The 25,261-nt window shown below is 55.0% G+C and overlaps 2 protein-coding genes across 3 annotated transcripts; both read left to right on the forward strand.

Moving 5' to 3' along the window:
• The first annotated feature begins 3,009 nt into the window (after nt 1-3,009).
• PRAM1 (PML-RARA regulated adaptor molecule 1) lies at nt 3,010-10,034 on the forward strand. 2 transcript variants are annotated; one of them, XM_029050029.2, is made up of 10 exons: nt 3,010-3,209; nt 4,936-5,611; nt 5,996-6,101; nt 6,637-6,755; nt 7,045-7,111; nt 7,488-7,587; nt 7,821-7,983; nt 8,535-8,568; nt 9,154-9,188; nt 9,462-10,034. In XM_029050029.2, the coding sequence occupies exons 1-10, from the start codon at nt 3,207-3,209 to the stop codon at nt 9,599-9,601; spliced, it is 1,443 nt and encodes a 480-aa protein (XP_028905862.1). In that variant the 5' UTR covers nt 3,010-3,206; the 3' UTR covers nt 9,602-10,034. The 2 variants fall into 2 exon arrangements, with proteins under 2 accessions (XP_028905862.1, XP_028905864.1); XM_029050031.2 differs by having other exon boundaries at nt 6,023-6,101; nt 9,462-9,658.
• Nucleotides 10,035-13,703: 3,669 nt separating this feature from the next.
• Nucleotides 13,704-23,547, forward strand: LOC114806503 (excitatory amino acid transporter 5-like). The gene is made up of 11 exons (XM_039910294.1): nt 13,704-14,099; nt 14,481-14,560; nt 15,372-15,584; nt 19,337-19,379; nt 19,644-19,881; nt 20,065-20,164; nt 20,669-20,902; nt 21,201-21,395; nt 21,865-21,999; nt 22,859-22,958; nt 23,055-23,547. Exons 1-11 carry the CDS (start codon nt 13,704-13,706, stop codon nt 23,169-23,171), a joined length of 1,851 nt encoding a protein of 616 aa, XP_039766228.1. The 3' UTR covers nt 23,172-23,547.
• The last annotated feature ends 1,714 nt before the right edge of the window (nt 23,548-25,261 follow it).

Below are 25,261 nucleotides of genomic sequence, written 5' to 3' on the forward strand. Positions count from 1 at the left end.
GACATGGATCCCCAATGAAGTCCTTGTGCTCCAGATTCTGATAAGCATGTGAATATGTGCTTCTCCGGCCCTGTAGGCTCTGTGGAGTAAGATATTGCGTGAGTTCAGGTAGAATCTTTTCTTGAAGATTAAGGCTCCAAGCATCCTGAAATGGCCCAGGCCAGGCAGGCCCCCCAGTGACACAGGGCTATATTCAAAAGTGGTGGCATGAAGAGGCTGAATTGTCCCCAGAGGACAGAAGGGTCCCTAAGGGAGGTATTTGGGCTCTGAATTTGGATGAGGATTTGAGTATGTGTTGCTCCAACCCCATAGGTTATGTGGAATATGAAAATCCTTGAGTACAGCTGGAATTCTCCTCTTCCTTTTACTTTCCTTTCTTAGAAACAGCTTCTTTTTTTCTGGAAGATTTAGGCGTCAGCCTTCCAAAGAGAGACCCCATCATCTAAACCCTTTGTTTAGTCAGTCCTCTAAGTTTGAGCCCTCTAGTCATTGCAGGCCAGAGGACTGACTGCAAGTTTTAGTTTTCTAATAATTTGGAAACCTTGACAGTGTACCACCCCTCTCTTCAGCCAACTGCCATTAAGTCTGCCCTGTTGGCAGTTCTTATTGACTTTTACTTGCCTCAACTCTGACTGGATCCCCTCTCCTCCTAAGGTCACAGGCAGCTGATCTTAAAATAGCTGTGAGCATAACTTACCTTCTTGACTTTAGCTTCCCTTTGAAATGGACAGTGGTCTATACATTTTATATTTTAAATTATTTGTATTAATGTCCGCCTCTCCCTCTAAGCTTGCTATGGGCAGGGAACGTGTTGACCAACTTTGTTGTATTGGACTCTACCAAGAACTTATGAGAAGTGGTGTGGTTTAGTGGATAGAGCGTGGGCCTGGGAGTCAGAAGGACCTGGGTTCTAATCCCTGATCCGCCACTAATCTGCTATGTGCCCTTGGGCAACTTAAATTCTCTGTGCCTGTTACCTCATCTGTGAAATGGGGATTAAGACTGTGAGCCCCATGTGGGGCAACCTGATTAGCTTGTATCTAACACAGTGCTTCATACAGTGCCTGTGCCAGTGCCTGGCAGATAGTAAGTACTTAAATACTATTTGAAAAAACTCAAAAAATGCTTAGCCCAGTGCTCTGCACATAGGAAGTGCTCAGTACCACTGATTGATTGGTTCTGGGCAGTGAGCTGGTAGTGGCCTGTACTAATCAGTGGCACAAAGCCCATCTTTGTGGGGAGAGTCCGTCCTCTGGAGTGTCCCCCTCCTGCTCTCTGAACTGTAGCCTTGCACCAAAGACCATGCATAGTGTCATTCTGGCTCAGACCAGCAATTCATCCAGCCCAGGGGTTTGTTTTCTCACCGAGCCTATATAATACTAGCAGGAGCTTTTTGATGGTTGCCCTCCTGGACGTCCCACCGTAGCGTGTTGTTAGCTCACTCAGCCTTCTCCTTTCTGCTCTATTTCCCCCTAGGCTGTAACCCCATTTTGGATGGGGGTTCAAGGTCTGTACTCCCTCTATGTAATCTTTCTCCTTCAACCAGCCTCTGCCTTTCCCAGCCCTAGAGGAAGGCTTGTGCTCTTGTCTCCACAGCCTCTGGGGCCTGTTTTTCTGTTTCCTCCACATTTTTAACCTTGTATGACTCCTTGTATACTGACCCAGCCCACCACCTGAACCCACTAGGCCAAATTTGCTTTGGTTTGGGAGTGAACAGCAACCCACACCTAGTGGATACCCCACAATGTCTTGGGATCCCCTCTCCTGTGCCCTGCCTCATACCCAGCTCTGCCAGTGTTTGTGGATTGCCTCCTCCTCCTGTCCCTGGAGTAGTGATCTCTCGCCTGCTCCAGCTGACCATCTGGGACCCCCCAGACCTCCAGCTTCTTAGAGACTGTGGGTCTGCCCTGTTGCCCAATTAATTGCTGGCAGCTCCTTCTCCAGACCAGCTGAGGGAGGATGAAGCAGTAGCATGAGGTTGGGCAGCTCCTGGAACACCAGAGTGTCTAGGTTCACTGTCCTGAAGGGAGCGAGGCTGTCCAGGCTCCTGGCAGCCTCTTCCCCAGAGCACTGGCAGGAGGTCTTGTCTTTCCAACTTGTAGAATGTTGGGAAGCCCGTGGCTGTGGCCACGTTCTCCAGCTCTGCAGGACACCATGTGTCACAAGTCCCATTCCCAGCGCGGCCAGGGGTGGGCAGGGACTGAGACACCTGTGGCTTGGAGCTCACTTAAGACTGGGACTCGGATCTGCTGCCACCATCTGGACCAGGCTCCTCCAGCACCGCAGGACATCAGGTCGCCATGCGCTGGAAGCCCCATTCCCGGCATTGCCCAGGGTGGGCAGGAACCGTGTCATCCTCGGCTCGGGGTGTGCCATCCCAGCACCCCCATCTCCACAGGACACTGAGTGCCAGTAAACTATCTTGACAAGACTGGAGAGGCCGCAGTGATTTGTAACTAGGACTGTGCGTCTGGAACTGTGTGGAGTCTGAGACCTCACCCTTCCAAGACCTATTCTTTTTCTTGTCTTGAAATTGTCTGTTACCTTGTCGATGGACTTTGTGGCTTGTTGTTTGCGTTCCACTGTAACCATTGTCTTTCTTGGTCTAGGTTGTGAGCCCTATGTGGGACAGAGATTGTGCCTGATCTATCATGTTTGGGTCTGCCTCAGCCCTCAGCAGAATGCTTGGTGCAGAGTAAATCCTTAATAAATGTCCTAACCAATTAAGTTCTTGCATGTTTCATATTGTGCCCTGTGCTTCCGAAGTACCCAGCCTGGGCCATTCCTCAAGATCGTCCTGGGAACCAAGTCCTGGCCTGCCCACTCAGTTCTCGAGGACACGATTTCTCCACTCTACCTGGCTCCAGGCAGGGGAGCTCCTCCTCTTCCCCTTCTTCCTCCTCCTGCTCCTCCTCCTGCTCCTCCTCCTTTTCCTCCTGATCCTCCTCCTCTTCCTCCTCCTCCCCTGCCCTTCTCCTTCCTCCTCCTCCTGTTGTCTTACCATCTGTGCTGTAACTGGAAGCCACAGCCACTTCCTGGAGTCAGCCCAGAAGTGTAAGCGTCAGCCCAGAGCTGCTATCCTGGAGTCCTGAAAGCAGCAGTGGCCCTGCTGGGTGGTGGAGCCTGGGAAGGAAACCACACACCCTGGAGAGAACCTTTCTGGCTGAGGAAGCCCCAGAGGAGGGAGCGGCCCCCACTTCAGGGACATGGTGAGTAACCTCCAGCCCCAATCCTCCAGACCCCAGGGACGAGTCCCTGAATCACTCTAGCATTTGCACCCTCCCTCCAGAGATCTGGTAGCACCCTAAGGCTGGGCAGAGGTATAGTAGCAGTGGACTCATTTGCATTCAAATGCCAAGGGGAAGAGTGTGTCCAGAGCAGGGACCCCCAGGAGTTAGGAAAGGCCCAGGGGGACACAGACCCTTTATGCCCCAGTCCCTATAGGGCTTCTCAGCCTAAAACCACTGGTCTTGGGGTGGAGCTGTGACACCAGACTCCGTATAAACTATGGGACAGAAAGGGATACCCTTTCAGTGCCCAGGGGACCTGAGATGAGGTGGGGAAGGGGTGTGGGTCATTCTGCATTACTGTCAATGCTGATTGGTTAGAAGACCCAGACGGAACCCACAAACTAGACAGGCAGGACAGACCGAAAGAAACGCAAGTTGGGAGAGACCCATGCCTATGAGGGACCCTGGGGGAGATTTGCCCAAATGAAGGAGGATGGGGAGTCTTGGGGGCTGGGCTCTGGCTGCCCCTGGGAACTGCTGGGCTTCTCAACGCCCCCCGGCAGCTAGGCGGTGGGTAGCTACGTCCTGCCCCGAGCTGCCTTCACTCCAAAGGGACAAGTTCCCCTTCCACCCCTTTCCAACTGTCCCCACCCAAGTCAGGGGATAATCATAATAATAATTGTGTTATTTGTTAAGTGCTTACTATGGGCCAGGCACTGTACTAAGCACTGGGGTAGATAAAAGATAATCTGGTTGGATAAAGTCCCTGCCCCACACAGGACTCACGGTCTTAATCCCCATTTTACAGATGAGGTACCTGAGGCCCAGAGAAGTTAAGTGATTTGCCCAAGGTCACCCAGCAATCAGTGGCAGAGCCAGGATTAGAATCCAGGCCCTTCTGACTCTCAGGCCGATGCTCCATCCACTAGGCCACGCTGCAGCTGCGCAGGGAGATGGGAGCTCAGGGACTGGTCCCAAGTTGGAAAGGGGACAGCTGAATGGCTTCCCTGGAGCAGGTGCTGCTGGTAGGAATCTTCTGTGCCCCTTTGGGCCCCTGTGGAGAGGGCAGGGCAGGCCTCGATCTGATTTGGGGGCTGTTGAGGGTTTCCTCTGAAGACTCTCCCACCCCCCAATTCCGGTGGGGCCAGGAGGGAGCTAACTGATTTTGCAGAACCAACTGGGCCAGACAGAATTTTCCCTGACCTCAGAGGTCTCAAGCCCCCAGGACATGGAGTATGTTGAGAGGGCATGGGGAGGTGGAGGGAGAGGAAGGAATCTCCTATGGGGCCTCATCACTCCCACAGGGCCCCCAGTCTCCTTCCCCTTTCTCCAAAGCCCTCTACCTTAGTATGCCTTAGAAATGGGAGGAGCAATAAGAAAAGCTGCGATTCCTGTTCCGTCTCAGTCCCTCCTGGGCCCTCCTAACTATTTCCCAACCAGCCTTCCTCGGGTGGTACCGAGGGTGTGGTAACCTCTGCAGTCGTCCCCTGCATCTCAGCCTCCCCAGTCCTGGGCCATCAGCGTTGACATGTCTGGTTCAAGGAACATCTTACCCGCTGCTGCTGGCCCCCTCAGACCGCAAGCATCTGCATTTGTGTCTTCCTAACTCTGTGCGTGCATGTCTGTGTATGTATTTGTGTGCACACCCCCGCCCATTTCTGTACCCCTGGGTCCCTGACCCTGTGTCCATGGCTGTGTCTCACAGGAGAGCCGGGAGGACTTCCAGAATTTAAAAGCGAGGTTCCAGTCCCCAGGGTCCGAGTTCAGTGAGCTACCCAAGAAACCCCCCTTGCCCCCGGGCAGCCATCTCCCCACCTTGGGCTTCAAGCTTCAACCCATGCCAAGAGCTGGCCTGGAGAAGGGGCCTGCCTCTGGGGGTCCTGGGGCTCAGCGGGAAGCCCCGCTGCCAAGAAAAGAGGCCCCCAGAGACCCCAACCCACTGGCCCCGGCTTCCCGGAGAGCACCAGTCATTACCCAGAAACCCCAGGTCACCAGAGGGACTGTGGTCTCGGGAACCGCCTTCCTGACAGCCCAGGTGGCATCTGAGGCTTTGAAGGGAGCAGGGGGCGTCCCAAGGGAATCTGCAGGCCCCCCACCCCCTGGGCCACCGGTGTGGTCAAAGCCGCAGCAGCCTGTGGGGAAATTCCACCGGGGTCTCGGAACTAAGGCCCTCACCTCCGGTGCTGCACCCCAAGCCTCTCCACCATCAGGATCCCCAAGGACCCGGCTAGAGCCACGGGGACCGGATCCCCCCCGCCGGAGACCCCTGCCCAGCGAGAGGAGCCTGGGGCCCAGGCCAGCCAAACCTCCACCCCCTCCTGGGCCAGTGGACCTACAACGCTTTCGGAGGGCAAGGGACACACGTGCTCAGGAGGCGAAAGGTGGGTGTTCTGGCCCTCATGGAGTGGGTGGCGGGGGGAAGGGCCCTGTGCACTTCCTCAAGGATATGGGCTCCCATTGCCAACTCCATCCCAGCTCTGGGCAAGTGCTTAGGATTGGGGCCAAGCCAGGGCCAAAGGGAACAGAGGACCCTGTTCTCGGATTCTCCCAGGAAAAGTGGTGAAGTGGTTGACTGTAAAATCGCCTATTGTCATATATGTCATTGGCATGTTTCTAATTGGCATCTGATCACCCAGAATCCCCAGGACCCCTAACCCTAATTAGGTCCTCATTCCGAGGTCCAGCCTAGGAAAAACTCCTGGTTGGGCCCCACCCATCCTCTCTTCTCACTCCAGCTCTCCTCTCCTCTGCTCTTCTCCCTTCAGCTCTCCTTTCGTTTCCTCCCTCCCCAGCTCGCCGAGCCTTGGGGCCCCACCACTTCCCACGGGTCCAGATCCCTGCTGGGACCCCACCCACAAAGCTGCTCACAGGGTAAGTGTCTGATGGGGAGTGGAAAGGGAAGGGGCTCAGAACCAGGACTGTGGGGAACGGGGGGCGGTGGTGTGCATGGGAGGATGGGAGGCGTTCGTTAGCATCCAGAGCTGACAGGGACCAGAGGGCCTGTCTCTTGTGTCCTGTTGCCGTGCCCTCTCCACTGGATACTATTACTACTACTATGGCTGAACCCCTGGGGTCAATCTGACCCTGACCCCTGCTTTCCCCACCACCATCTGAGTCAGTGAATGCCAGGGAGTGTGGAGTGCAGAGAGGAGCACATAGAGGGCCAGGGAAGGGAGATGGGGAGGAGGAGAGGAGACTGACTAGGGATGATTGGGGTTTGAGTCTGTGATGTGACTGCTAGAGTCCTACTGCCCTGAGAGGGAAGGGGAGACAGCCAGGAACCCAAACATCAGGGACCAGAATCAGCCAGAAAAGTCTGCTCTCCCCACTCTACCCTCTTCCCTCTCCCTGCATCCCAGCATTTGGTCTGCTCCTACCTCAGTCTCCCCTGAAACCCCATCTCCAGTCCCAGATCTCCAGATGACATCTACGATGAAGTGGAACCTGCAGAACTTGACAGGAAGAGTGCAGAGCTCCCCCAGGCCCATCCCAGTCCCACGCTGAAGAGGAGTAGAGCCAGGGAGGGTGAGTATGGGAGCAGGGACCCTGAGCACCAGGGAAGGGGGTGTGTGGAAGAAGGGGCGAGGCGAGAGCATTCTCTTAGAAGGTGGATCGGGGAAACCCCCAGAAGGCCAGCCAGGCGAGAGGCTATAACAGTGTTGGATGGTGGGACCCAGAAGTATCCATCCAGTTAGTGCTGGTCAATTTCCCACCTATTCCATCTCCTCCATCGCCACTTCAGTCCTGTCTCATGGGAGGGGATGACCGAGCAGGCAGGGTTCCCTCCCCCAACCCAGGCATTTTGTTTCTGTAGATGAGCTACATGGTGCCGAGAAGACCCCTAAGGGTTTACCTCTACCTCCATCCCTGCTGAAACAACGGTAACACCTCTGTGTGTGAGAGTGAGCGAGAGATCAAGCAGGGAGAGTGGGGAAAGGGGAGAGCAATGAGGGGAGTGGGAAGGGGAAGGGTCCAAGTAGGGCATCAAGGTAGGATCGGAACTACTGTGAGCCCGTCATTGGGCAGGGATTGTCTCTGTTGCCGAATTGTACATTCCAAGCGCTTAGTACAGTGCTCTGCATATAGTAAGCGCTCAATAAATACTATTGAATGAATGACTAGGGAAGCCTCTGCAACTAGGGTTCTGGCCCTGCAAACTGAAGACCTAGATTTTGAGGTGTCACAGCAGAGCCTGCCCCCAACTGTCTATTTGAGGGGTGCATCTGGAGATTAAAGGAACCTCTTTTACCTTGGCAGGGCGGCCCATCTCCCTCAGGGCCAGGTGCCAAACGAGAAGAACCCGAAGCAGTGTAAGAAAGAGGAGAAGGCTGAGAAGGAGTTTCGCAAGAAATTCAAGGTCAGGGAATGAGAGCCTGGCAAGGTAGAGCCTGGGCACACTGTGGAGAGGGGGAGTGGAGGTGGTGACCAGGGGACCTGAGAATGGAGAGGATGGGGAGAGAGGGTGGTGGGACCCGGGGCAAGGGAGAGGATAGAGGCCTAGAGTTTGGATGGTGGGGAGTGTTGAGGGACCAGAAATTGGGCGGCAGGGAGGGTGGGGATGTATGTGCTGACGTGTCTCTCTGGCTTCAGTTTGAGGGGGACATAGTGACTCTGACCCGGATGATGATCGACCCCAGTGCCAGTTCCCGGAGAGGAGGGGGCAAGAACCTGCCACTGAGGCGTGGGGAGATCCTGGATGTGATCCAGTTTACCAGTCGCGAGCAGATCCTGTGCCGAGATTCCCAAGGGAAATGTACGTGAGGGATGGGCCTCTCCAGGCCCCAGCAGCCGGAGGGTGGGCTGAGCTGGGGCCCCGGGCTAGGAAAGGGGAGGCCACAGCGTGGCGGCAGCATGGCCTAGTGGAAGAAGTGTACGATTGGGAGATTGGGAGTCCAGCAGGAGACCTGGGTTCTAGTCCTGGAGTGGCACTTCACTTCTTTGTGCTTCAGTTTCCCCATCTGTGAAATGGGGATAAAATACCTGTTCTTCCTCCCTCTTTGCCCGTAAACCCTGTATGGGACAAGAACTGCGCCCAATCTGATTTTCTTGATTGTATCTACACCAGGGCTTAGTAGTAGTAATAGTATGGATTAAATGTTTATTAAGTCCTTACTGTGAGCAGAGCACTGTCCTAATCACTGGGGAAGAATATACAGTTGGGACTTAGACACGGTCCCTGTCACTCAGGGAACTCACAGTCTAGAATGGTAGGTTCATATTAAGGGATTCATCAATATCACCATCATCATCATCATCATCATCATAATGATAATAATATTCTCACCCCTCTGCTCTCTGTTGCAGATGGCTACATCCCCAGAGCGGTGCTGCTCCCTCTGTGAGTACCAATCCATCATTTGTATTTACTGAGCACTTACTGTCTGTAGAGGACTACACTAAGCCCTTGAAGGAGAGTACATTACAGTAGAGTTGGTAGAAACATTCCCTTCCCTCGAGGAGCTGACAATCTAGTGAGGGAGAAAAGACCTTAAAATTACGGGTGGGGGAGCAGCAGAGTTTAAAGGTATGTATGCAAATGCTGCAGGGGTGGGGGCCAGATGATTATCAAAGAGCTTTGGGGAGCGCAACTCCTAGCGGATAGGTGACACAGACGGGAAGGAGACTAGGGTGGGGCTGTGAGAGGTTGGTCAGGGAAGGCTTCTGAAGGAGATGTGTTTTTCATAGGGTTTTGCAGATGGGGAGAGTGGCGGTCTTTCGGACATGAAGGGGGAGGCAGTACCAGGCCGGAGGGAGGGCACGAGCGAGAGGTTGACGGCGAGAGAGACTAGATTGAGGTACAGCGAACAGGTGACCGAAGCCTTGTGGGACTAGGCTCCTTTTCCCCGATCAGGCCTGTCCAGAACTAGCCAGGTGAGCTGGGAGGTAATGCCCTCTGACCATGTCTCCCCATCCTCTTCCTCAGGGAAACAGAAGTTTATGACGACGTTGGCCTCTGGGGTAGGTGGTGAGCTTGGTCCTCCGTGGCCTAAGCATTGCTGTCTTTCCTGGCAGCTCTGCCCTAGGCCCAGGGTTGATGGTTTGGAAGCCCCAGGAATGGGAGGTTCTGCTGTTCCAGGACGGCTCTACCACGCAGCCAGGAGCAGCACTGACTGTCCCGGGTTCTCCTGGCATCTGCATTTGGGAGAGTTGGTGTGGAGGATTGGGGAGGGGCTGGTTCAGGCCCGGGAATCTGTTGATTTCTCTTAACAGGGACCTGGCCTTCTTTTGCAGAGGTTCCGGACACTAAGCTCTCTCCACAGGGGTATGAGGCTCCGAGGCCCAAAGGGCTGCTGGGTAAACGCCCAGAAACAGGGGATCGGACCCCAGTGCTGGTTGGACTAAACATTTCCCACCCCTTCAGACACCATTAAATCCTCAGGAAGAAGCAGAGCCGGCTGCTGACTCCAACTGTGTGGGCCCCCTGGGTTCCCTGGGCCTTGACTGTGGTCTGGCTCTTCTGAATCATCCCTTTCCCTACTCACATTAGCCAGACTGAGATCTCCCCTCCTCCCAACATCAGCTCTCCTGGCCCCAGAAATTCTGCCCCTTTGAGCAGGACACCGGGAGCAACATCTCAGGCCATCATGTGCCCAGCGGAGGTCCAGGGAGGAGGGGCACTCGGTGCAGGGAAAGAGGGGCTGTCCAAGAGGTGGCCATCACGGTCAGTTTCTTCAACTTGGCTGTGGAGGACTGTGTGGTCATCCATGTGGACATGCCCATTCTTTAGCATAGAAGTCCATACTTCCTGGCATAGTCCCTACTTACCTCATGCATGTTGATGACATAAAACCTTACTTTTTTAAAGTTTTTGTGCTCAATTTATTCATTTTCTGCACCTTTCCACACCTCCATTTCCCATTTCTCAGCTCCCACCCTGCTCCCTGCTCCCTGATCCCAGGCCCAAGGGAGGTAAGAGGGGTGAGTGAAAGGGGAGGAGGATGGGGGAGACTGTCCCTGTGCGTGCCCCTGCCCCAGTGTCTCCCATTGGTCTAGTGTTTCCTTTGGTGCCCTTGGGCCAAACCAGACCCCCTCTTCCCCCAGCCAAGGTCCAGACAGCACCACCCCTGGGGCTAGCCCAGAGCTTTCTGGATCACCCTGGGATTGAGGGTGGCCAGGAGGAAAAAGGGTTGAGTTATATTAGACTGGCACCTTTGTCTCACTGGCAGACCACCCTGCAGGGTGCTTGCCAGATGTGAAAGAAAAAAATGGACTCATTCCAGAATGGGGAACGAGGCCAAAGCATTTAGAGCTCCCATTTCTGTCTTCAAATCAAAGTCAATCAGTAGTATCTATTGAGGGCTTACTGCATGCAGAGTACTGGGTTAAGCACTTAGAAGTGTACACTGTGGCCTAGTGGAAAGAGCACGGGCCTGGGAGACAGAGGACCTGGGTTCTAATCCCGAATCTGCCACTTGTCTGCTGTCAGCAAGTCACTTAACTTCTCTGGGCCTCACTTCCCTCATCTGCAGAATGGAGATTCAATACCTGTTCTCCCTCCTACTTAGACTATGAGCCCCATGAGGGACCTGATGATCTTGTATTTACCCCAGTGCTTAAAACAGTACTTGGCCACATAGTAAGCCCTTAAAAAATACCACTATTATTGTTATTATTATTATACTACCACAGAGTTGGTAGACATGATCCCTGCCCCCAGGAGCTTAGAGTCTAGAGGGAGGAAATGGGGCCCCTGTATGCTGTGCCGCCATGCCGCTTAGGGGGTTCCAGGTCAGGGGAGGAAATCACTGCTTTTTAAATTCAAATCTTGTAATTCAAAGCAGATTCAGTATCTGCTTTATCAGATTTAACTGGGAAGTAGCCCACCCCCTGCCTTTCCTATACCCGCTGTTGCTGTTCCCACAGTTTTCCTGGGCCTTCCTGAAGGAGGGGTTTCCAGGAAGAATGGGTCTCTGCCTCCCTTCCTTCGCCGCCATCACCATCACCACTTCCTTTTCCCCAATACCCTCTGGGCCCCTTGGCTTTGTGGTCACAGGATTAGAGAGGTGTGAGGTTTGCAGTGGCAGGAGAGCTTTGTGTTGGAACTGTGGAGGGGAGGTGCCGGAGGACCTGAGGAGTGGAGGTATAGGAGGCGGGAGGGGCAAACTTGAGGTGTGGAAAGACAGTGGTGGAAGAGGGAGAGTTCAGGGGAGGAGGGGATTCTCAGGAGCAATGCTGACTCGCGGGAGCAGATGGTGCTGTAGGCGGCCCACTGCCTGCCTGGCACAGCTGCAGTTCAGGCCCTGCACCACAACCTTGGGCCAGAGCTTGGTGCCACAGCAGGGCCAAATCCACTCCGTGGTACACATGCCAGTGAGGGGCAGCCAGTGCCCGCACTGCTGGGGAGTCCCCGATCTAGGTTGCTCAGCTTGGCATTGACAAAAAAGTGTCTGAAATCAGTCACACCAGACAATTGTTTTATTGATGCCCTGTTGCAGACTGTTCTGTCTTCCTTCCACTCCTAATGCTTGGGTTCCTAGCTGGCCTCCCCCTCCTTCTGTGGGCAGTAGGACTTTGGCAGTCACATCACGGACTCCACCCCGAGTCAGCCTCCTCTCCTCCTTCCCCCCGTCCCCTCCCTGACCCTGCGTGTGCTCCTCACTGTGCTCCACACTCTGGCACTCAGCACCTCCAGGTTACCCAAGGGAAACCATTGACTCAAACACTGTGGGGCATGGGTTGGCAGGATAGCAGGGGTTAAGGCCAGGTCGATCCCAGGAGCTTGGCCCTAGAAATGAGAATATTTATTAAGCACTCACTGGGTTTAATGTATTGTACTAAGTTCTTGGGAAGTACCAGACAAAGAAGCAGCGTGGACTAGTGGATAGATCCTGGGCCTGGGATTCAGAGGACCTGGGTTTTAATCCCAGCTTTGCCACTTAACTGCGGTGTGCCCTTGGGCAAGTCATTTCACTTTTCTGTGCCTCAGTTTCCTTATCTGTAAAATGGGGATTCAATGCCTGTTTCATCCTCCTACTTAGACTGTGAGCCCCGTGTGAGACCTGATTGTATTTATCCACAGAATTTAGAACAGTAATTGGCACATAGCGCTTAACAAATACCACAAGTATTATTAGCCCAGTGTGGGACAGGGACTGTACCTCAGGACTTAGAACACTGCTTGCCACATAGTAAATGCTTAACAGATAACCCAATTATTAAGTGACCCGTTCCCTTCCCTCAAGGGGCTCAGAGTCAAGTGCGGGAGACAGACATAGAAATATTTACAGATAGTCAAAATAAGCGATGGAATGTCCAATTGAACAAACATTTAAAAGAGTGCTGATGATGGGTCGAAATTAAAATCATAAGTTCTGGGTGAATTGGTGAAGAGCCTTGAAGCCAACTAACTGTGAGGTGATTTTGTTTGTGGAGGGAAACCCGTGGAGAACTGTGAGGAGAGGAGAGATGTGGAGTGATGCTTTGGGAAGGTGATCCTTGAAACAGCATGCGTGTAGTTTAGATTGGAGGCGGGGAGAGGCCAGAGGCAGAGACCAGTGAGGATACTAATGCGATAGTCTAGCAGTGAGATGACCAGAGCCTGAGTCAGGGTGGGATCTGTTTGGGTGGAGAGGAAGGAGCGGATCCCGAGGATGCTGTGCAAGCAGAACCGGCAGGATCTGACAAAGTGAGAGTTGAAAGACAGTGAAGAGTCATGAGTTGTGGACTTCCGGAACAGAGAAAATGGTGGTGGTATCAATTGAGAAGGGAAAGCTGGGCCGGGGGCGGGGGTGGGGAGGCGGCATGTGCTTAGGGGGAATGATGAGTTCCATTTTAGACATTTCTGAGTTTGAGGTGCCAGCACGATATCCAAGTGGAGGTGTTGTGTCTGACTCCCCCTCTAGACTGTAAGCTCATTGCGGGTAGGGAATGTGTCTGTATGTTGTATTGTACACTTCCAAGCCCTTAGTACAGTGCTCTGCACACAGTAAATGCTCAGTAAATAGGATTGAATGAACGAATGAGATGCAAATTTGCAGGTCAGATGAGAGATCAGGGCTGAAGAGAGAGATTTGAGAGTTGTCCGCAGAGAGGTGGTAGCTGAAGATATGTGAGCAGAGGACCCTCAGTGGAGGGGGAGCGAGAAAGAGAGAGAGGCACGAAGAGGGCCCACGAACAGAGCCTTGGGTCCAGTACACTCATGGTAAGCATAGGAGGGGGCAGCGAACGAAAATGAGTGGTCAGAGAGGAAGGAGAACCAGGTGAGTACCGTGTCGGCAAAATCGAGGACTGATAGTGTTTCCTGGGGAGGAGGCCCTGGCTCCTTTAGCCCATGGCCTCCTCTGAATGGGGGCAATTGAGGGCTGGGGCCCCTGATGTTAGTGAGGAAGGGAGTTCCAGTGAGGAGGAGCCTGTCTGGACTGCCGTGAGGGCAGGTAGGGAAGAGGCCAGAGGAGCTCGTTAGGCCGGCTCACGTGGAGAGCGGGCCACAGCCCCGTGCGGTGGCCATGCTGTCAGGGCCCATTAAGGTGAAGGATGGACAGCCTTGGCATTATCCTTCCGGAGCCCGCAGCAGGGGGGCTGGGGGAGGGCGGCGGCCAAGCTTGGGAGCTGGTGCCGGGGGCAGCCGCCGGCAGAACGTGCTGCTGTTGCCACTGCTCCTGCTGCTGCCGCCTAGGCCCTGACTCCGCGCCACCCCCGCCCCACTACCGCCCCGGACCCCAAGAGTGCCGGAGGGTTATCGGCTGCCAGGGTTGGGGCCTCACCATGGGGAGGGGGGTCCCGAACTGGCCGACCGGCCGCTGGGGCTCCATCAGGGTGGGCGTCGCGGCCTTCTGGGGGCAGCACGGGCTTCTGACCCTGTCCCTGCTCTCGGTCATCGTTGGCTGCCTGCTGGGCGGCCTCCTGCGGACCCTGCAGCTCTCCGACCTGGTGAGAGCTGCCGGAATGGGGCTGGGAGGTGGGGGTGGGGTGGGAATGGGGGTGAGGGCGAGGGAGGAGGAAGGGGCGGGGCTTAGATGGACGGGTTTCCCAGCCCCCGTTTTGTTCCAGCGGCTCAGAGAGAAGAAAATTGGGGGAGGCTGGGAGTAGGGATACCCGGAGAGGAGGCAAGCAGGGCTCCCCCAAGCCTGGGCCAAGGGAGAAGGGGCATCCCTCTAACCTGAGCCAGGCAGGGCCCAGCCTTTGGAAGTCTCCCCTTCCCCCTCCCCCCCCCCCCCCCCCCCCCCCCCGCTCTCCCTCTCTTCTCTCCTTTCCTCCAGTTCCCTCCCTCTCGCTTAGGCCAAGCCAGCTCTTTCGTGTCCCTCCACGCAGGAACAGCAATATTTTTCCTTCCCCGGGGAGCTGCTTATGCGGATGCTGAAGATGCTTATCCTGCCCCTGATCACATCCAGGTCCGACACTGCTTGGGCTGCGCCCCTAAGCCTCTGGCCCGCAGCCCCGCAGCCCCTCCATCACTTCCTCCGCCAGGGGAGGAGCTCTCGGCCGGGGGGCTCTTCCTCCTCGCCAACAGAGCGAACGTGGACCCTTGCAGGTGCTCAGGGCTGGATCTTATTCCCTCTTCTTGTTCTGCGAGGCCCTATCTCGGTCTCTGCCCCCATCCGAGCCTCAGTTTCCCCATCTGAAGATGGTGATAATGATAATGGAGGCTCCTACTGTAAAGGACAGGCAAGGCTTAGTCCAGACACAGACTTAAGGATGGAGAACCTGTGTGAAAGAATTGATTATAGTATCTATGGTTTGCAGAGTGCCATGCACACTCTCTAGTCCCTTCCGGTCATGTTCCCGTCGGGGCAGGGAGAGCGAGTAGGTAAACAGGACACAGACTTGACGCTGGACCAGGGCACTGCGACCCACCAGACATTGGCCTCAGTAGCCAATGGGATCTTTCCCGGCTATCAGCAGGCTATCTTTCAGGATTCCTGCTGGGCCTGTCTACCTTGCAGAATGCCCCCAGGTGGTTCTTTGGTCAGAAACCTTCACCACTAATGACAAAGCCCCAGCAGGCATGCCCCTACTTCTATTTCACCCTGGCAGATCACTCCATGGACAGCGTGTGTAGTGGCGAGGTTTGGCAGGGGTGGTGGGAGGGCTGAGGCTGAGGGGTTGGGCCCAGGAATAGGGTTGCGGGAACATGGCACTGGGAGGCCAGGGATATGGCCCAGGGGGTGGCATTTTGCTTCTCCCTTTCTCCTCTTCCCACAGCCTCATGTCGGGCCTGGCTACCATGGACCCGCAGGTATGTGGGCGAATGGGCCTTCTCACCATCACCTACTACCTGTGGACGACATTCATGGCCGTGACAGTGGGCATCGTGCTCGTCCTCAGCATCCACCCTGGGGCCGCGGCCCAGAAGGAAGTATTTGTCACGGGCAAGATGGTCCTGAGCTCCGCTGATGCCCTGCTGGATCTGATCAGGTGCCCTTTCACCTTATACTAACCCCTGCTTTCCCCCAGCTCTAGCATCTTGGCCCCAGGGTAGCCTGGCCAGTTAAGACCAGCTCATCCTCTTAAGCACAGGCAGTGCAGAGGTAAGGAGGGAGGGAGACAGGGAGAGGAGTGAGTGTGTGTGTGTGTTTGTGTATGGCATGGAGCCATCTGCTGGTGGGGGAGGGTTGTGTTTATTTTGCTTAGGTGAGATATTGGGGGTCAAGATAAGTAAGTCCTGGCTCCTTCTCCACCGAAGGTCAGTTTCAGACATTCAGCTGCTCCGATATGGGGCCAAGACAGCAGCCCCCCCCCCCATATTCTACATAATACCATCATGTCATGCTGCACACACAGCACAGTGTGGTAACCTAATTGCCTGATGTTGCGCAGGCGATGTATGAAGGAGAAGCAGCGTGGCTCAGTGGAAGGAGCCCGGGCTTGGGAGTCAGAGGCCATGGGTTTGAATCCCAGCTCCGCCACTTGTCAGCTGTATGACTTTGGGCAAGTCACTTCACTTCTCTGGGCCTCAGTTACCTCATCTGTAAAATGGGGATGAAGACTGTGAGCCCCATGAGGGACAACCTGATCACCTTGTATCCCCCCAGTGCTTAGAACATTATTCTTAATAATGCCAACATTATTATTAAGGAGCATTTCTCCAGTACTCTGTGTTGTACCATCCCCACAGGCACCCCTGGGCACCTGGGCTCTGGGACCTCAAATTAGTCCCCACTAACAGATCACTTCCAACTCAGTGGCATCTTCGACAAAGGTGGGGGCACGTTCAGTTTGAGAGCAGGTGTGCGATGGACATCTCTGAGAGAAGCTTTGAAGTAGCCGTTTGATCTGGGCAACAGTCTCTCCATCTTGGAGCCGAAGAGGGGTGTGGCCATCCGTGGGCCAAGCTGTGAAGTGGCCAGGTTTGAGAAGGTTGGCAGTGTCATCACCTTTGAGGAGGCCGTGTTCAAGTGGAGCCGTGCAACAGCCATCTTGGAGAAGAGCAGGGACTTAGATATTTTTGAGCAAAGCCATGAAGGGGCAGTCTTTGAGAAGGGCTATCTCTGAGAATGTCATCTATGAGGAGCTGTGATGAAGCTGTTTTTGAGATGGTTAGTGGTGCTGCCCCACTATTTTTTTAGAAGGGGAGGGGTGTGGCCATCTTTGAGAAGAGCAGGAGTTTTGCAATTGAAGGCAGGGATTGTGTCTACCAACTATTGCCCTCCCCCAAGTGCTTAGTACAGTGCTCGTCACACAGGAAGTGCTCAATAAATATTGATTGACTGATTGATCTTTGAGAGAGAAGGTGACCATCTTCGAGAGGGGCACCAGTCCAGCCGTTATTGCGAAGGGCAGTGGTGGTGCCATAATAATAATAATGGTATTTGTTAAGTGCTTACTATGTGCCAAGCACTGTTCTAAGATCTGGGGTAGATACAGGGTTACCAGGTTGTCCCATGTAGGGCTCACAGTCTTCATCCCCATTTTACAGATGAGGGAACTGAGGCCCAGAGAAGTGAAGTGGCTTGTCCAAAGTCACACAGCAGACAAGTGGCGGAGCCGGGATTGGAACCCACGACCTCTGACTCCCAAGCCCGGGCTCTTTCCACTGAACCATGCTGTGCCATTTTTGGGAAGGGCAGGGCTGTGTCAATCTTTGACAGAATCTATAAGTTGACATTCATTCATTCAATCGTATTTACTGAGCGCTTGCTGTGTGTGGAGTGCCGTACTGACCACTTGGAGAGTACAATATAGCCATAAAGAGAGACAATCCCTGCCTACAACAGGCTCATAGTTTGAGGGGCGGAGAATGACATCAAAACAAGTAAACAGGCATCAATATAAATAAATAGAATTATAGATATATACATATATAGATAAGTGCTGTGGGGTGGGGCGGGGGAGAGCAAAGGGAGCGAGTCGAGGTGACATGGAAGGGACTGGGAGCTGAGGAAAAGGGGGCTTAGTCTGGGAAGGCCTCTTGGAGGAGGTGTGCCTTCAGCAGGGCTTTGAAGGGGGGAAGAGTGATTGATGGATTTGAGGAGAGAAGGTGTTCCAGGCCAATGGTAGGACGTGGACCAGGGGTCAGCGGCAAGACAGGTGAGATGGAGGCACAGAAAGAAAATAAGCACCAGAGGAGCAGAGTGTGTGGACTGGGATGTAGAAGGAGAGAAGGGAAGTGAGGTAGGAAGGGGCAAAGTGATGAAGAGCTTTAAAGCCAATAGTGAGGAGTTTTTGTTTGATAAGGAGGTTGATAGGCAACCACTGGAGATTTTGGAGAGGGGGTAGACATGCCCTGAACGTTTCTATAGAAAGATGATCCAGGCAGCGGAGTGAAGTATGGACTGAAGTGGGGAGAAGCAGGATGTTGGGAGGTCAGAAAGAAGGCTGATGCAGTAATCCAGTCGGGATAGGATGTCATTGTACTAACGTGGTACATTTATGAGAAAAGAGTTTAAGTGGCCATTTTTGAGAGAAGATTTTTGGTGGACTTCTTGGATAAGGGCAGCGGTGCCACCATCTTTAGGAAGATGAGGGCCATGGCTCTCTTTGAGAGAAGCCATCAGGTTGTCATTTTCCTTCTCTGGAGGGGCCAAGTGAACGAATCGTGGGTGAGTACAGGATATATGATGTCTGGCCAGCCAGGAAGCTGAAAGCGAGGGTAGCTACCCACTTGCTGGCCCTGCAGGCGGAGGGTCAGCAAGCTGGATCTTGGCCTCTCTAAGACCAGTGACCTGGCTGGTATCTCTTTACCTATCTACCTACCTACTCAGGGAGTGCCTCCAAATTCTTTTATTGGGAAAAAGTGAACTGTTACTTTCCCAGCTAGCTCTTGTTTGCTTTTTCCCCAAATCAGGAATTCGGAGACTCTCTCTGAAACTGCAACTGCTGGAGACTATTGTGCAGGAGCTGCGGGTGGGCAGGAAGATGCCTGCCTGAGCGTCTGGGTGGGTGTGGCCCCAAGTGGTACCTTTGGGTATCCTGGACCCTCAGGTTGTTTGGGGGCAGGCTCTATTGCCTCTTTCCCCAGAGATACCATCCCTTTTTCTTCCCTCCACCCTTGCCTTCTTGGTGCCCCACCCACACAGCCTCCAGCCCAAGCTTGGGCCACCTGTCTGCCGATCCACGCTGGGACTGCTCCCAGCCGCGGGCCAAAGCCACATGTGGGCGAGGAAGAGTGATTGGTGAGGGAAAGCATGTTCGAGGGAAAGCATGTTCCATCCAGCTGTGCTTGAGGGCAGCTTTGATGTGGGTACGGGCATGAGTGATGGCGATGGCAGCTTTCACAGCTGGGGCCCACCCTGTGGAGTGTTTGGGCCCCTTGTGTTTCAGCCCTGAGAGTCCCTGCAAGACCATCTTTGAGAAGGGCTGGACATCCCCTGTCTTTGGGAGGTTCACAGTGGCTGTCTCTGCCCCACAGGGTCCTGAGGCAAAAGCTTGCTTTGCTCACTGTCTGAAGCCGACTCCGCCTGTCCCCAGCAGACAGCAAAGACTGAGGAGAAGCCGTGGGTCAGAATCAGGGGAGAGTGAGAGTGGCCTGAGCTTCAAGCAGCTTCCTAAGCCCAATGGGGAGAGGAGCCAAGGAGTGCCAGATCCCAGGGCAAACACCACCTTGGAGTGAAATGCCCAGGCCGGGCTGGGCTTCGGTTCCTCTTTTGAGCCCACGGCCAGTCTGGGGAATCGGGGCGGGAGTAGGGCTAGGGGACTCAAGGTTCTGCCATTTTCTTGCTCTCTCCCAGAAACATGTTTCCCGCCAACCTGATCGAGGCTGCATTTCAGCAGGTGAGCCTCCACCCCGGTCTCCCCCGTCAGCCCTTCAGCATCCCTTTTCCTGGCCTTACAACAAGAGCAGTCAAGGTGGCCAAGGTTGCGTTTTGGGCGACAGGGTCCCCCAGGCTCAACTGGTGCTGAGTTCAGGCTGGGGCCGGGTCATTGTCATCGGGGGTGGGCCGGGTTGAGGAGGCTTGCAGGGGAAGGCGGGGGAAAGCACAGGGCAGGACTAAAGACCGAGGTGGTAAAAGCAGGCCTGACCTTTCCCTTCCTCAGTATCGGACAGAGGTCGTACCTGTGGCCAAGGGGCCGGGGCTCCCGCCCCTGCCCCCTGGGAAGCCGCTCAGTTTTCTGTACCTGGCACCGGGCCCCGACACGGATGCGGGACGGGCCCCCCCACGGCGAGTGGTGCGGCTGGAGCTGACACCATCCCCGGAGATGTCCTACTGCACCCGGCCGGGCACCAATAGCGAGATGAATGTGCTGGGCATCGTCATTTTCTCTGCCACCCTGGGTACAGTGCCTGCCCCCATCCCACACCCCTCCAGAGTGACCTGCAGATGTGATTCCCCATTTTCCTCTCCCACCCCGGGGTGGATGGAAGGGGAAAGGCGGGGAGGCTTTGTCTCTGGGATACTGGGCCGGGCTGAGATCTCCACCTTAGGGTGACCACTCCTTGCCCTTCCCCCAACTGCAGGACTCCTGCTGGGGCGGATGGGGGAGCGCGGGGCCCCGCTGGTCAACGTGTGCCAGAGCCTCAATGAGGCCGTCATGCGGATTGTCTCCGTGGCTGTGTGGTGAGGCCCCTCGCAATCAATCAATCAGTGGTGTTCATTGAGCACTGGCTGACTGTGTGCAGAGCACCGTACTAAGCGCTTTGGGAGAGTATGTGGCAACAGAGTTGGTAAATGCTATCCCTGCCCACAATGAACTTACAACCTAGAAGGGGAGATGGACATTAAAATAAATTCTCGGTATGAACATAAGCATTTTGAGGCTGAGGGTGGGGTTTCCTGGGGGTGCAGTGAAAGGGGGAGGCCTGAGATTCCTTGGGGAGGGAGGAGGAGGAGCCAAGAGTCCCTCCTTTCCCAGCTCCCCCTGGGAGCGGAGCAGAGCAAAGGATGGGGGAAGTCTTCCCACTGTGGCCGGAACCTCCGCTGTCCCCAGTTGCTCTGGCCCAGCCTGGCAATATTTTGCCTGGTCCCGCCTGGCCTGGCAGTGACTTCTGGCAGCAGGCAGAGTGGGAGGCTAGCATGGGGTTGACCCCCTCCAGGGTGGCAGCCGGCTGCGTGGCCCTACAGGTACTTCCCCTTTGGCATCGTGTTCCTCATTGCCGGCAAGATCCTGGAGATGGAGGACCCGTCCACGGTCGGCAGGAAGCTGGGGCTCTACATGATCACCGTGGTGACAGGACTCAGCATCCATGGGCTGCTTCTCCTGCCCAGCCTCTTCTTGCTCATCACCCGCCACAACCCGTTCCCTTTCATCCGGGGCATTCTGCAAGCCCTGCTTATCGCCCTGGCCACCTCATCCAGGTAGCTGGAGGGGGCGGTTGGCAGGGAGCCACGCTGATATGATACATGCCAGAGCTGTTGAGTTGGTGCTCATTTGTACAAGAGGTCAGAAAATCCCTTTTGATAAAAGGCCTCCTGGCCTGTGTGCCTGGGCCTGGCCTGCCCTTGTCCCTGCCCTTGCCCCCCTGGGGCTCCTGGCCTTGATCTTACCCCCTCCAGTTCTGTTCTGCATCAGAAAATCTGTCGCTGGTGGGGCGGTGTGCTGGTGGGGCTCTTTGCTCCCTCAGCCTTCAGGCTCTGCCCAGCAGTTCCCTTGCAGCTCGGCCACGTTGCCCATCACCCTGAAATGCCTCCTGGAAAACAATGGCATCGACCGCCGGGTGGCACGCTTCGTCCTGCCTGTCGGGGCCACGATCAACATGGACGGGACGGCACTGTACGAGGCTGTGGCGGCCATCTTCATCGCGCAGGTCAACGAGCTGGACCTGGACCTTGGCCAGGTCATCACTGTCAGGTGAGCTGCCCTGTCAATCCCTGCTCTTCCTGGTTCTGACCTCTTTTTCGATTTGGGGGGTAAACCTCTCTAGGTGTCCTGAGATTCTCGGGCTGGACCAGCTCCCCCTTCTCCAGAGCTCAGGGCTTAGGGCTGCAACCCTGCTGGGGACTGGGCACTTGAGAAAAGTGGTGCTTTGGCCCCTGAGGCTGCAGTCACAGCAGGGCCCCTCCCTGCAGAGGCCTCCTCCCCTAGCCCCCATCCCCTGCTTCGTTGGGCTACCGAGGCCTGCCCTTAGAGTGGTGAGCTATGTGGAATGGAGAGGAGAGGCCAGAGGGAAATGAGGTGAAGTGGGGGAGCGACATTGCTCCTGGCTAGGGTGGCAGAGGGAACAGATAGGAAGGTTGTGTGGGATCCAGCAGAGGGACTGAGGAAGGCTGCCACGGGCAGCGCTGGGGGAGGGAGGATCCTGGAATCTGACTCCCCGCAGCATCACGGCCACGGCGGCCAGCATCGGGGCAGCGGGGATCCCCCAGTCTGGCCTGGTGACCATGGTCATCGTCCTGACCTCCGTCGGTCTCCCCACTGAGGACATCACCCTCATCGTGGCTGTCGACTGGGCTCTGTGAGCATCTCTGTTTGCAATTGTTGGGGGTGTTGGGGCTTGGGAGGGGTGGGGGCCTTGGCATGGTCAGTGGGGTGCTTCGACAAGGTAGGGGACTGAGCGCTGGGCTGCTTGCCCACTGCTCCAGGACTCCAGGGCAGCTGCGGTCTGGAGTAGGGAGGTTGGGGAATTGTCCCCACACCTGGGTGGCTCTCAGATCCCCAGGCTATGACCATCTCGAATGCCCTTAAGGGAACATTTCTGGGGTCTGCGCAGCACAGATCGGGCCAGACTCGAAACTGACTCAGGTGCCAGTACCTGCCGGGTGTCGTTATAGTCCATTCGTGTGAAATTCATAGTCGGGGATGGTTCATTCATTCAATTGTATTTATTGAGTGCTTACTGTGTGCAGAGCACTGTACTAAGCGCTTGGAAAGTACAAGCAACAGAGACAATCCCTGTGCGACAATGGGCTCACAGTCTAGAAGCGGGGAGACGGACAACAAAACAAAGCAAGTAGATAGGCATCGATAGCATCAATAAATAAAATAAATAAATAAATAAATAGAATGATAGATATATACACATCATTAATAAAATAAATAGAATAATAAGTATGTTCCTATGTACCCACAGTACTGTGGGGCGGGGAGGGGGGTAGAGCAGAGGGAGAGAGTTGGGGTGATGGGAAGGGGAGAAGCAGAGGAAAGGGGGAGGCTTAGTGATGGTTGCAGTCTTAGGGAAAGATCTGAATAAGGAGTTTGAGCAGGACCCCGCTGTTAGTGCTGTGTGTGTGTGTGTGTGTGTGTGTGTGGCGGGGGGGTTGGCCCTGGGTGGAGGGCAGAGAAACTTAATCCATCATCACCCACCCCTCATCCAGTGACAGATTCCGGACCATGACCAACGTCCTGGGGGATGCGCTGGCTGCTGGCATCATCGCCCACGTCTGCCACGAGGACTTCGTGCCCAAGCCAGAGGAGGTGTGTCCCCTCGGCGCGTGTATCCCCTCAGCCACCCAGGGAGGCTCTTCCCCAGGGCAACCCCTCACCCCTCAACCCCTTCTCCCCTCTTAGCAGGATCCTGGCAATCAGAGCCCACCCGTTGAGGACACCACCCCGCCCTCCAGCCGGCTGTGCGTGCGGGAGCCGATCAGCAAGGTGGGGAGGGAACACTACAGCCTCTGCCAGGTGTGAGGAGGGGCCCTCACGGGGGGGGACACGTGCTGCTGCCAGCCCGGGACGGGAATCGGAGGAAGGCCGGAGGCCCAAGCCCCTGCTGAGAACAGCCACCGGCAAACCGGAGGAATGGACATTTCTCCCTAGAATCTGTCCAGGCCCTCACCTAGCAAACATGCTAACCGACTGGCTCCCTCGCAGACCCATCATCCCCCTGGCCACACCTCCCTCACCTCCAGCCACTCCCCACCCCACCCAACTGGGAGGGTCCAGGGAAGCAATGCAGCTGCCACACTGGGCTTTGGCAGCTACCGTCACTGAGGCAGGGGAGAGGGCCACTGTTCATGGATGCCCGTGCTCTCGGCAATAAACCTTTTTATTGGACATTCTCTTATCTTTGGCGGGATTGAGTTTTTGCCAGGCTGTGGCGTGTGGCTGGTCAGTATTTGCCTAGCCAAACGCGCCTCCCCCACAGTCACCTGCTCCCCTCTGCCCCACTGTGGCATCCAGCAGTTGGCGGGATTTTCCCGTGGAGGCCGAGGCCAAGACCAAGGAGACAGCTGTCTTTTTCTGTCAGCCCCAAAAGGAGACCCGGGTCCACTTTCCAATGAATGTGCCACACCCCAGTCCCGCAGGGGAAACCTGGGGTGGGGAGAGGGGACGGCAGCCTGGGCCATGAGGTCTTGCGTGAGGGGCAGCTCTTCAGCTCTCCCCCCACCCCTGCTTGCCCTAGCCCAGGCTGAGCAGTTAAGTTCCTTTCCCCAAAGTTTCCTCCAGCTCATGCAAGCTTGGTCAGTGCCCTGTGGCTTGAGGATGGAGGGCCTAACCTACTTCTTGCCATCCTCCAGGCTCCTGGCCCTTGTGGCCCAGACCGCCTTCCCCTCTCCCCACCCCTGCAGGTTTTCCCTGCAGGGCTGGGGCGCCGCACGTTCACTGGAGAGTGGACCTGAGGAGGAAGGTGGAGTGAGGGCAGTGGGAAGGGCAGGGGGTGTCAGCCTAGATCTAGACTTCAAAAGGGAGCAAGGGAAACTTGGGGAGAGAAATGGTGGCCTGGGGCTTATAACAGTGCTCTGCACATAGTAAGCGCTTAACAAATGCCATCATTATTATTATGCAGCTGGACATGGAGAGAATGGAGGAGAGCACAGACACAAGCTTAGAAAACAAAGAGTGGAGAAGTCCAAAGGTGGAAAAGCACACTGCAGCACTTCCCCTTTCCCCCACCGCAACCCCACGCTTTCCACTGTCACATTGACCAATGCACTGCAGAGATGGAGCAGGCAGAGCTGAGGCAAACTGTCTTCACCCCAACATCTTTCCAATTTCTACATCCTCAGCTCCCTGGCCCTGGTTTCCAGCCAGGGGCCAGCCCCCTGCAACTAAGTAGGAACTAGAGGCTCCAGTCATCTGGATTTATACTGAACAATCAATCAATCAATCAATGGTATTTATTGAGGGTTTTCTGTGTGCAGAGCCCTGGACTAAGTGCTTGGGAGAGTATAACAGAGTTGGTAGATGTGTTCCCTACCCATTAGGAGCTTACACCAATAATATTTATTGAATGCCTATTGTGTGCAGAGCACTAAACTTGTGTACTCAGTTTGGGAGAGTACACCCAAATCACCCTTGAGGAACTTCCAGTACAGTGGGGGAGACAGATGCTAAAATAATTACAGAGGAGGAAGAAGGGAAGTGGATATGAGGGTGAGTGAAGTAATAGGGACTGTATAGAAAAGGGCTACAGATGGTTGTGACTGCATCCATGTAGAGTTCATTCATTCATTCAATCAATCGTATTTATTGAATGTTTACTGTGTGCAGAGCACTGTACTGAGTGCTTGGAAAGTACAATTTGGCAACAGATAGAGGCAATCCCTACCCAACAATGGGTTCACAGTCTAGAAGGAGGGAGACAGACAACAAAACAAAACAAGTAGGCATCAATAGCATCAATAAGAATTACAGATATATACACATCATTAATAAAACAGAATAATACATATGTACATATATATACAAGTGTGGGGAGGGGGGTAGAGCAGAGGGAGGGAGTGGGGGTGATGGGGAGGGGAAGGGGAGCAGAGGAAAAGGGGGGTGCAGTCTGGGAA

The sequence above is a fragment of the Ornithorhynchus anatinus genome, chromosome X1 (genome assembly GCF_004115215.2).
Source record: "Ornithorhynchus anatinus isolate Pmale09 chromosome X1, mOrnAna1.pri.v4, whole genome shotgun sequence".
Taxonomy (NCBI): domain Eukaryota; kingdom Metazoa; phylum Chordata; class Mammalia; order Monotremata; family Ornithorhynchidae; genus Ornithorhynchus; species Ornithorhynchus anatinus.

Bases quoted from the DNA above. Each gene is read 5' to 3' on its own strand.
- LOC114806503 (XM_039910294.1), top strand. From the start codon at position 13,704: ATGGACAGCCTTGGCATTATCCTTCCGGAGCCCGCAGCAGGGGGGCTG. The intron at 19,882-20,064 runs GTACAGTGCCTG...CCCCAACTGCAG, and splicing joins CATTTTCTCTGCCACCCTGG to GACTCCTGCTGGGGCGGATG. The intron at 20,903-21,200 runs GTAGCTGGAGGG...GTTCCCTTGCAG, and splicing joins GCCCTGGCCACCTCATCCAG to CTCGGCCACGTTGCCCATCA.
- PRAM1 (XM_029050029.2), top strand. The intron at 7,984-8,534 runs GTACGTGAGGGA...TCTCTGTTGCAG, and splicing joins CCGAGATTCCCAAGGGAAAT to ATGGCTACATCCCCAGAGCG. The intron at 9,189-9,461 runs GTAGGTGGTGAG...CTTCTTTTGCAG, and splicing joins TGACGACGTTGGCCTCTGGG to AGGTTCCGGACACTAAGCTC.